Genomic DNA, 12,126 nt, shown 5'->3' with positions numbered 1-12,126 from the left:
GGTAAACATTCGTCATAGAAGTATTCCTGTAACACCTTGAACCCCAGCAAATGGTGGCTGTCCTTGTGAATGGTCAGCAAGCGGAACGCCGACTCGATGTCGGTCTTCCCCATTAGGGCCCCCTCACCTAACGCTTTCACCAATTCCACTGCATCCTCAAATGACGCATAATGAACCCTGCACTGGTCTTCTGAAATGCCATCATTCACTGATTCCCCCTCCGGAAAAGACAGGTGCTGTATCAATCTGTACTGCCCCACTTCCTTTTTTGGCACCAGACCCAAAGGGGACACTACCAAGTTTTCTAGTGGAGGTGCAGTGAAGGGACCTGCCACCCTCCCCAACTGCACTTCTTTTCCCACCTTCAGTGCCAAGACCTCAGGCATTGACAAAGCAGACTTCAAATTACCAGCCTCCCTCGGTCCAATTTGCCCGTTAAAAGGAATCTTAAAACCCCACCTGAAACCTTCCCACAACTTTGCATCACCCTTGTCACAATAAGCCTTCAGAAACGGAATCATAGCCTGTAAACGTATTGGCGTTGGTAGTTGCGTTTTAATCATGCTTGCTTTTTTCCTTGCTTTTTGTGTTGCCCTTTGCCTTACTCTCTCTGCTGGAGGAGCTGTGCCTCCCTGCGCTCGGGCCCTTCGTGTGCTTGAACCTCCATGAATTTCCGTATGTGCACTTCCCTTCAGCAAACAACCAACATTCTGGTAACTCCCCCTGGTAGCTGGCACGGTTATTCCAGGAAGAGTTCCCTCGAAAGGATCCCCTCCCCCTTGAGTAGGACCCCCTGCCCTTGCCCTGTGTTGCTCTCTCGCTTGCGACAGTCTCATCCACTGGCCTGGATGGGACCATTTTTGTGTCTATGTAACCTCCCACATCCACTTTGTCCCAGGTCATTGCTGGCCATACCTGCATTTTAAGTCTAAAACCCCCATCATAATTGATCCATGCATCTCCCCCAAGCTTCAAATACTGCTCGTGAATATACTGTTCGTACGCGATCAAAGCCACGCATTTTGTGGGAATTTTTCTAACATGATGGTGGCATACACCCTGAATGCCCTTAACCAGGTATGAATATTGAGCTCAATTTTTGGCTTCTCCCTCTCCTTCTCCCTTTCCCTCTCAGTTGGCTCACTGAAACCCTGTCCAGAGGGGACCATCCCTACCAACTCCAGAATATCCATGAATTCCTTCCTCCACACCCGTTCCTTGTATGCGAGAGGGATGTGCCAAGCCAGCACGTTAATCGCCACTCTGGCTGGAGCAAACCCTGGCATGGGCCTCCCATACATTGTGGTATTGTTAGCCTGCTCTTGCCCCTGCACCTGTTGAGGGGCCTCTGCCCCCCACCATGGCGTTCCCCCTATTTGGGGGGTATAAGCGATGCTTGTCCCCTGCGTCGCAGGACCTGCTCCCCCCGTCTGCCCCAGGTTCACCCCTACTACCGGCCCACTCGCCCCAATCATGGGCTGACTCCCCAACCGACCCTCCTGTTTCGGGACCACACCTCCTTTCTGAGGCCCTTTTCCCACTAGGTTCAAGGCATTAGTATTACAAAAAGGAATCTGTCCATTTACACCAGTCCCCCATGCTTCCATACATTCCTTGAACATACCTTTCACCATCTCCAAGGTGGTTGGACCCTCAGCTGCTACCGCCGGCGTGGCTACAGGTGCGCCGTGAGGACCTCCCATTGGCCTTGGAGCCTCAGTAGGGACAGGTGCCGGTGTGGCTTCAACCTCCTGCGCCCTCCCCTTTCCTTTAGGAGTGGCTTTCTGTTTTTGAGCCGCCACTGCCTGCTGCTGGTTGTCCTTTGCTCTCTTTGTCATCACCCTCTTCCTCTTGACCACCGGCTCGTCCTCCTCCTCGAGCTCCTCAATGTCCTGCCCCTCTCCCTCCTGGGAGTGCACTTCGACCCATGCGTCTTCCACGGGTGTTGGTGGAAACAAGAGTGGTGAAACCGACCTCTGGCTGCGCCCTGCCACTTCAGCTCCGGCCTGCGCTGCCATCTGCTGCATCCAACTGGTGCCATATTTGTCCCCAGCCCTCCTTGCCATGAGCAAGAATGCTTCCAGGTCATCCTTTTGCTGATCCTCGTGGCTTTTTCCTTGACCCTCCATGGCTCTTATTGCTAATGAAGCTCAAATTAATGGCAGTCTTATTTTATGGGCTTTCCGCCGAGCTCTGACGTTGCTCCGCTTAATGGTGTGACCTTCTTTGCTGCACCGGCGCTAAAAGCTGCCTCTTTGCGGCCTTCCGGTCTCCTTCTGTGTCGTGTTGTAAGCCTTCTTCGCTGCTGCTGGCTCACTACCGCTTGACCCCGCTGCCCGTAGCGACCAATCGAGTCTTACTTGACCCGACGTGATTTGAACACACAACCTTCTGATCTGGAGTCAGACGCGCTACCGTTGCGCCACAAGGTCCTCTCTGGTGCAGGGGCCGCTGTTGCTCCGCTGTGTGGGGGGACTTCCTATGCCTCCGGTGTTTGTGACGCCCCCTCGCAGCTTCCGAACGCTCTGTCGTAGGAGCCGCTGGTGCTCAGCTGCCCAGAGAAACTTCCCTTGCCTCTTGTGCTCGTGACTCCTCAGCGCAGCCGGCTCCGCGAGCTTTGCTTCCTCAGCCTCGCAGATGCGTTCGGCGCTGGTCCCGCCGCCTGTTTGTCCTGCTTTGACCGTCGCTTCTTCTGTTGTCCTCCGGCTGGGGCTCGCCTTCCTCCTGGGTCCCACGACGGCAAAGCGAAGTCCGACACAAAGCGAAAACTAAATCCTCCGACGTTGACGGGCGCCCGGCTGCTGGAAGAGCTGCAAGTGCTCGTGTGTCGGGCGCCTGTCGCTTATGTACCCTGAGCTCCTCCCTCTTCTTTTGTTGCCCTTCGCTGGCTTTTGCAGGCTTTTTGGCGCCCTTTCTTTCTTTGTCTCCTTTTGCTGCCCTCTCCCCTGCCCCTGAAGGGGGGAGGGCCGAGAAACGGAAGGAGGAAGGCCGCTGCCCCGGTTATCGGGGTGCCTCCTCCATTCCCTTCGGTCCCCGTTGTCACCTTCACTCAACGTACAAAAACCACAGGCTTTATACGCCAGCATGATATTTTAATGCTGGCGTAAAACCAATGGATTTCTACGGACTCCAACTGTGTTTCTAATCTGCTAAAAGAAGGTGTATTTCTTAGGAAACCACTGTAAATGCTGCCTGCCATTCATAAATAGCAGGCAGCATTTACAATGTTTGCACTGGAGTGCAGAAAGAAGGCGTAAAGTCAATTTTGCCTGTTTATACATCTTTTTTTGAACTAGTAGCACACAACTGCGTGCGTAACAGGTTTCCTCTGTGTAATGTACACTTTGAAGAAAATTACCTATATATTCACAGACAACTGAAGATGCACTTTTTAAGCTACTGTTACCCAAATATGTAACCATCAATATGTAGTCTTCTGTAATATGTACATCAATATGTATTCTTCTGTAAATTGAAAGGTTTTGTGTTATTTTAAATTTCACATGGTCTTGTGATTTCAAACTGCATTATTGTTATGCAAGGTTTTCATGTTTTTCCAATACTCTGAACAGCCTCCATGTACAGCAGGATCTGGGATGAGCAAGATTCTTAGCAAATAAAACACATTGGAGCTCATTTGACCTTAGTCTGTCATTTGGTAGCAGGGATACACGTAAGCGGCTTCCGCCATCAAATTCGGATTATTTGTCCGGCAGAGTGTAAATGTGCAGTACAAAAGGCGTTGTACACATTGTAAAACGCTGGGCAGGAAGCGTTTAGAATAGATCTCTAGCGAGTCTGCAGGTGGGCTGCATAGGGATCCCCAGCATTTGCGTCGGCAGGGAAAATGCACGCAGGCGCAAATGCTAGGACATTTGTATGGCGGAGATGAAGGGTGGTGGCAAAAACGCAAATTTCTCTCTTCCTCTCCGCCATACAAATTAATGAAAAGGGGGCATGACGTTAATAGAAGGCATACGCAACGCTTTTACGCCTTAGGTAGAAAGGTAGGTGGGTAGAAAATCATGTTAAGCTCATCAAATCGCCTCAGACAAGGGATCAAGGCGCTGGAAACAGATCTCAGTCGCGGGTCGCCAGTAAAAAGTCAAACTCTAGGGAACAGCCAGGTCTCCAAGTGTGTCTTGAAAATGAAGTGGCTAGTCTCATCCTGAATTGTAAAGGGTAAAGAGTTCCAGAGAGTAGAAGCTTTGACAGCAAAGCTATGGCCGCCCCATCTATGGACCACATTATAAGTTTGGTGGTCCGGAAATAAAGCTGCCGGTAGAGACCACAAGGATCCTGGCTGCCGGGAGTTCAGGCCCCTACCGGTAGGCTTTTCATTGAAGCACCGGCAGCATTACCAACAGTGCCGGTGCTTCAGGTTTCCCATTCCTATGGAGTCCATGGAAATGGGGAATAACCGTACTTCAGCCACTTATGATATCCCAGTAGCACTGGGATGTCAGGCGGCGCTAACGGTGTTAGCGGCAACTCGCCGGTAGCACCGGCGTGTTACCCGCCAACCTCGTAATGAGGCCCATGTCTCTTGAATTTAGGAATGGTCAGGAATTTAGCACAGGTGGAGCAAAGATGTCGTCCAGGAACATCCTGAGGGAAATGGGTCCTTGTTTAAGATGAAGCCGTTTTGTAATAAGCTTTATGAGTTAGGCACAAGGCTTTAAATTCCACTCTTTTAGCCACAGGAAGCCAATGCAAAGAGAAGAGGAAATAGGATCGTATTTCCTAAAGTGGAAAATGAACCCTACAGCCGCATTTTGGATACATTGGCCCTCATTACGACCCTGGCGGAAATCGAAAAACGATGGCGGAAATGCAATACCGCCATCGAATAGCGCTCGGTGCGACTATGACCCGTCACCGCAAAGTACGAAGCCATTAGCGACACCGTAGTGAACGCCAACGCTAACTGCACCAAGCACGCGCGCGCGCGCCATGCCAAACCGCAAACACCACCATGGTGCAACGGTACGCCAATTCCGACCCTAGCGGACATGCACCTAACGCCATCAGGCATGGCGTAATGTACCATTCCGCCATGGCGAGAAGTACGGCATCGCGAATCAACCGTAAACGGCCCCGCTGAGTGCCTGTACACCGCTCCCTGCCCACAAAGTACAACTCCCCGTAGGTGCAATGAAGCCACAATGCAACCATTGAAATGTACAAGTCACCCATGCATGCCAACGAACAAAAGAAACACAACAGGGGCCAATGGGAGCTGCAGGGCACAGATGGCACGAATACACAAGCCATCCCAATGGACATGACCACAGTCCCCCACCAAGAAACGCACGCAAACACAGGCACCTGTGACCAGCAATATTCCGAAAATCACATCATTCCACCAGTCCACCTGGCTGACCGGCATCTGTTACACAAAACCCAATCCCCCGCCCCTGAGCATGACAACATTCAAACTGTCATATTGGCAGCCCCCATCCCTGACCTCACTGGGCTTCGTAGGCAAACGCGCCCAGTACAGTACCACGCAACTAAACCCCGAAGCCGGAACCCGATGCAGATCTCCTCACAATACATCGCCCCCCAAATTGGCATATGCCACATCACTTGCAAAGAAAAACGCTACACGGGCCAAATCCGAATAGAAATTTAATGCACATCAAAATCACCAAGCCCATACAGCCATCAGGCCATGAACTCCAAAACACCAATCACCATTGTGGGCTGCTTCCGCAAGAAATGACCAGCCACTACCTGTGTGTCGCCCTGTTCCCCCATGGTACACAGAGCCACAATCACGTACGAAAAGGCAACATGGAAGCGCACAGAACCGCAGGCCCGTCCCAATGGGGAGGCACTAGTCCAGCTGAAAGGCCGAAATGTTGCTCCGAGCCACCAGTACTGCGTAAGGGCATGTGGCCCATTGGCGATCGTCCCATAAGATCATAATGCTGCTCCACTGATTAACACGAAGCAGCAGGTGTCGGGAGTAAAATCCATCTGCAGGAGTGGCATACAGATGGCAGTGGCAAAAGGGGAGGAGATACCCGTCAACCAAAAGAAAAGAAAAAGAACAGAATGGCCATCAGAACTACATTCCAACTACTCACTTCAATGATCACACGAAATCCACAGCCATATGCATGCTAGCCCAACCAAAAGGATCATCACCACCCCAAAACCACTTGCGACTCATAACCATCTATATCGAGGTGCAAACACCATCACAAACGAGTGTACCTGTGCATGCGTCTGTCAAAACAGATTCCATCAGATGGGAATGTTAACGTGCATGGACACAAGTGTCTGAGGGCGCCTCGAGACAGGGAGGGCTCAACAAGGCCAGATGGACGATGGTCCCACAATGGCAGCCCTGCATCACCTAGCGTAGGGGAGGCGGATAGATCCCAAGAAGCCCTGTACATGGCAAACTCTGTATCAAATCACCTGCCCATGCATCCATCCATCATTCCCTCATCCCGGGATCAAAATGCCTGATTAATTACTCACATAACATTAGAAACATCCATTGAGTCCGTGCGTTATGCAGCCTGCTAAATCCACAGTGCCCCAGCCCGTAATTCCAGTGTTGTGAAGTAACATGTTTTTGGGAACGGACGGCCTCATCGCCCACGTAGCTATTGCGCATCCCAAACTATTCATATCAATCATTGCTCCCTCGCCATGGGCCCTGTCTCAAGGACATAGAACAATAGAACGTTACATTTGCAGTCAGACCTGTGGGCATCTCCTCGCCGCTAGCTGGAAACCGAAAGCGCCGCCCCTCGAATTCCTCATTTGCAACATCACGTCGAAAAGGCATCTGTGGCCGTTTGAAATCACTAATTATTCCATCGAGTGCGGCTGTGTGTGAAAATGGCAACTGCCTTCACCCACGAATGGGACGCCCCGCCCGTCGTTGAACCTCGGTGCAGTGATGCATGAGGGTCCACCGTTACTCGAGTACTACGTTCCACTGACCCCTCACAAGTCAGTTCGCGACTGCACAGATAGTATGTGAAACAATGGGACCACAGCAGAATGAACATATCAACCAATCTTACACGGCCATCGGGTACAAATACATGATTGCAATAGCAAGATACAATTCCCCGAATTGCAGCGTTGTGCGCGGGACGTGCTCGGCCAAAGGGGAGAGCAGTTTGCACAGGTGGAATCAATCACCACAGGTGGAGGCCATACAGCCTGAAAACACATAAATTGCACAGCCAGTCTCCTCCCACAACCACACCCACTCCGAAATGCTACCGGCAGGACTCGCGATGTTGGCCCTGGGGGACCTGATAGCACTGCAAGCGCTCCGACTCCAAGAAGAAGACGAACATCAACTACAACCAGCCGCACGGAGGAGACGCAGGAGGAGGAGGAGGCCAAGGCAGGGCCAGCAAGGGCTGCCAGCACAGCCACTACCACCACGCAGGCAGCCCGCAATCCCACGCCTCCGAGCACATCCGTTCAACCTCACTGATGAGCAGATCCACACCCTCTACCGTCTGGACCGGGACACCATAACCGCCATTGTGGACATGACACAGGCTGACCTTGTCAGCATGATAGATAGCCCAACCGCCATCCCACCCCTACTGAAGGTGGTGTCTGTACTCCACTTCCTGGCCACAGGCACCTACCAGCACACAGTCGGACAGTTGCATGGCATTTCTCAGCCACTGTTCTCACGGACACTATTGCAAGTGCTCGATGCCCTCCTGAAGCACGCAGACGACTACATCTCTCTACCACGCTCGGAGCAGGAAATAACCAACACAAAAGTGGGATTCCATGCACTTGCCGGCATACCGGGTTGCATTGGTGCCATCGACTGCACCCATGTTGAATTGGTCATCCCACATGCCATGGAGGCCCAGTACCGCAACCGAAAACAATTTCATTCCCTGAATGTACAGATGGTGTGTGACTCCAACAGGATCATTACACATTGTTGTGCCCGATTCCCTGGATCAACCCATGATTCGATGGTCCTGAGGAACTCTACAATACCACGCTACATGGAGCGACACGCAGGGAACAGATCCTGGCTACTCGGTGAGTCTCATTACATGCATGATGATGTGGGGTATGTGAATTGGCATTGACCTGCCAGGAAGGGGGGGGGGGTGTGCGTACGTATCAATGGCATTCCACATCATACGTTTCTCGTCCACATACAGGTGATGCTGGATATCCACTGAAGAGATGGCTCCTCACACCAGTCCGGAACCCACGGGACCAGCATGAGGAGGACTACAACCATGCCCACTCACGTACCCGTGTAGTCATTGAACAGGCATTCGGCCTACTGAAGACCCGTTTCCGCTGCCTCAGCAGGTCTGGCGGGGCACTCCTGTACCGCCATGAGAAGGTTGCAAAGATGGTGATGGCATGTGTCATGCTCCACAACATGTGCGTACGTAGAAATGTGCCCATGCCCCCTGACGCAGAACTGCAAGCACCTGATGATGGTCATGATGAGGGTGGGGATGTGGCAGCACCTCATGGAGTCTGCGAGGCACCGGAGGCCCGTGACATTCGTCAGCATCTCATTGATGTATGCTTCTAGCACTCACGCCTGGTGGCTGATACATGGACACGGGACTCGTGGCACTGTGTGTGTCTGGGACATGCACAATATGGACTGTACGCCTATGATGGCCTAGTACACAAAGATCAATGTCCACACATCTCATTGGTTGATCGTGCATTGTTTATGGCATATGTGATATCATGTTGAACACCCTATCGACCCGCCACCCAAGTGAGCCCAACACACCCCCTCCACCCTCCTACCTCCCCCCGAACACCAGTGTCCAAAGATGCTCATTGTCAGTGGCCAGACGCTATTGCAAGCCCCCTCTCCGGGTATCAGGGGCACCCCTGCCTGTGGAGCGCAGGTTCCTCCCAGATCTACGTTGGGGGCTGCCCTGGACGGAACTTGCAACGGATGATGTGTCTGCCTGCTCACGTCCATGCATGTCCCTAAGGGTTTGCGAGAGCTCAGTGAGCACACGGCGCACTGCGGCAAGTTCGGCACATACGTCTTTGGACGTCGCATGCAGTTCCCCCCTCAGGCTCTCGGTGCTTCTCTCCATTTGGACTCTCAGGCTCTCGGTGCTACTCTCCATTTGGACTCTCAGGCTCTCGGTGCTACTCTCCATTTGGACTCTCAGGCTCTCGGTGCTACTCTCCATTTGTGCCCTTAGCGTCTCTGTACCTCTCTCCATTTCTGCCCTAAGTGTCTCAGTTGATGTTTCTATGTCTGCCTTAGTGCCCCCACATTCATCGGCATGGTCCTTGAGGAGTGTGGCCAGTTGCTGCTGTTGTTCGATCAACTGGTCGAGGGACTGTTGCCTCTGCTGGGCCATGGCCATTTGCGGGGGTGTCACAGAGGGGCTGTTGTCCTCATGTTGCCTTGCCACAGGGCTTGTGGGGGATGGCCAGTCGTCGTCTGGTGGGTGCCCCTGCGTGGTATCCTCATGTTGTACGGGATGGAACAGACAGGGGGATTGGGACAGGTCATGGATGGATCTGACTTCGGCATCCCCGTTTTCTGTGTCCGAGCATGCTGCCATCAATGGGGTGTCACCTATGGTGCTGCTGCCACCAGAGGCAGTGCCTTCTGTGGCATCCATTGGGGGGACCTGTGGTGGTGGTGTTGTGGGCATGCTGGCTGCTGGGGTGCCTGTTGATGTTCCCTCCTCTGTGCTGCCACCTGATTTGTGCTGCTGCCGTGTCTTGATGCGTGCAGCTGAGGTGGAGGGTCTCTGGCCGTTGGTCTTGGCCCTCTTTGCAGGTGTGCTGGTAGGGGTGTCCTGTAGCTCGTCGTTTGGATCGGACCCTGTGGTGGAGTAAAGGAGGGCGAGGGTTATTGATGGGTCTGTGGGAATTGGAATGGCATTGTATCACATGCATTGGGGTGGTACCTGAGGGTGATTTGGGTCGGGGCCTTGGAGGTGCTTTGATTTGTGTGTGGAGTGAGGGTGCAGTTGTCTGGCAGCCTGCAGTTAGGGTGTGCCTGCTGCACGTGTAGTGCGTGTATTAGGGGTTTTTAATTATTTATGTATTTATTGTGGGTTTTAACGTGCGCTTGCAGGCCGATGTGTGTGGACGTTCTCCTGGACATGTGTTTCTGTTGCACTATGTGGACGCATGGTACTTCACATGGATGGACTGTGTGGATTTGGCATTGTTTTATCTGGCCCACCTACCTGATTCTTCGGATGTCTGCACTCCTTTCTCCATCCCTCCGACTCCCTCTATGCTCTCCATTCCGATGGTGGAGGCACAGATTTCTTCCCAGGGGGTCAACTTGATGGGTGATTCAGGACCTCCCCCGGTGGCTGTGGCAATGTTGCGGTTGGCAGAGAGTATGCTGCGGACGCGTATCCGCAGGTCGTCCCATCGCTTGCGGCATTGCTGTGGGGTGCGGGGTGCGGTCCCCACCGCACTTACCCGCTGTGCCACCAGAGCCCATATGGCCTTCTTGTTTGCAAGTGCCGTTCTGGTCATTTGCGTGGAGAAGTCGACGGCAGCATTTGCCTGGAGGGTCTCTGTTAGCACGGTGAGTTCCTCACGGGAGAAGTGGACCTGCCGCTTGCGGTCGCACGCTTTCTTCGCTACTTTTCCCATTTTTCTTGGTTTCGCTAGGGTGGTTGACGGGTTGGGGTGTGTTTCAGGGTAGTGATTTTAGTGGTTGTGTGGTTTTAGTGTATTTATAGGTGTACGCCGGGATGTTTCCCGTTCCGGGCCCATGTTTTAACTTCCGTTTCCGTATATTTCCGGCCACCGTACTTTCCGGTAGGCGCACACTGCGGTGACCGCTAAGAGGGGTGGCGGTATTGCACCTAGGGCGCCGTACGGCGGCGGTGTGGGCCGTTTTGGGGTCATTTCCGCCATCGCGGACTTTGCCCTTCCGCCATGCCGTGGTGCTCGTGCCCGATGGGTCGGAATGGGCCGCACTTTGCTCCTTCGTGCAATGGCGGAAACGCTATTTACGCTGTGGCGCTCCGGTCAGTCGCTTTCCGCCAGGGTCGTAATGAAGGCCATTGTAATTTAGAAGGAGATTTCTTTGGGAGTCCCCGTTAGGCACCATTGCATTTCAAGGCGACTGGAAATAAAAGCAATCATACGCTGCACTTTCTCAGAGAACGAGAAATAGCTCAGCAAGCCCTTCAGAGTTTTTAATTGAAAGAGCACATTGCTAATTTGTCCCTCTGAGGACAATCCAGGCTCTAACCAGACTCCAAGATTAAGTACTGAAAAAGAAGGTTTGGGACAGGATCCCAGCGCAGAGGGCCAGAAATCCCACTTTCCACACATTCATTTTATTTAGATTACAAATAAGTGATTCGGTTTTTTGCCTTCCATTAACGTTCCGTCCCAATGAAAATGATCTCCACTAGAAACATCATTTATCTTACCTTTAAATTGACGGCCATCATGCTCTGCTTGCAATGCGGGCAGGTTTCTTCCCGGAATTTGCAATGGTACTCCAGGTGGCCGGTGACATCTTTCCTGAGTATTTTCTCATGACACCCGTCATTGGGGCACTTGGTTATTTCACACAAGCACTGCTTGAGATGGTCCTGTGGGAAGCAAGACGAAAACATGTTTAGAGCCTTGCATCTGGTGCCATTCCTTTCTAGAAAAAGAGATACAAGGTCATTTAAAAAATGTGAATAACGTTGGAGGGTCAAACTGTTGCAATGGGGTTAGAGTCAAACATCAACCAAATGCAATAATTATCCCGATTTTGCTAAAAAATGTCTGCAAGTTAAAAGATATGGAACTGCAAAAGGTATATACTGAGGTATCCCTCTGTTGGTCTTAGGAATGAATTCATGCGAATCCGATTCAACCTATGGCCCACGAAAGATATAATGGCCAAACGTAAAACAATTAATCAGAATGCGTAGGTTGTGTCGGACTCTGACTGAAAAAGAGACCCTGAAACATTTACTGGCTGAATGTGCTGGCCTATTTGGGTATAGGGTACATTAATTCAAACACATCTTAAAAGCCTATAGAGATATTGATTCTGACATATGGTTGATGATCCATGGCGGGTATCTCTCAGGGTGAGAATTGCTGCAGTAGGGTTCCTACATGCCTTGAATTTGGAAGCGTCAT

At 52.0% G+C, this 12,126-nt stretch overlaps 1 protein-coding gene across 1 annotated transcript in view; it reads right to left on the bottom strand.

The window, feature by feature from the left end:
- The window catches only part of TRAF5 (TNF receptor associated factor 5), a 579,796-nt gene that overhangs the window by 258,919 nt on the left and 308,751 nt on the right, over positions 1-12,126 (bottom strand). The window contains exon 5 of the mRNA XM_069608517.1: positions 11,418-11,582. Within this exon, the coding sequence (XP_069464618.1) occupies positions 11,418-11,582 (165 nt within the window). The remainder of the gene's footprint in view (positions 1-11,417; positions 11,583-12,126) is intronic.

Source organism: Ambystoma mexicanum, chromosome 4q (genome assembly GCF_040938575.1).
Source record: "Ambystoma mexicanum isolate Mex_15411 chromosome 4q, UKY_AmexF1_1, whole genome shotgun sequence".
Classification (NCBI taxonomy): Eukaryota; Metazoa; Chordata; class Amphibia; order Caudata; family Ambystomatidae; genus Ambystoma; species Ambystoma mexicanum.
The sequence above is the reverse complement of the archived record's forward strand: the minus strand, read 5'-3'. Positions and strand labels throughout refer to the sequence as shown.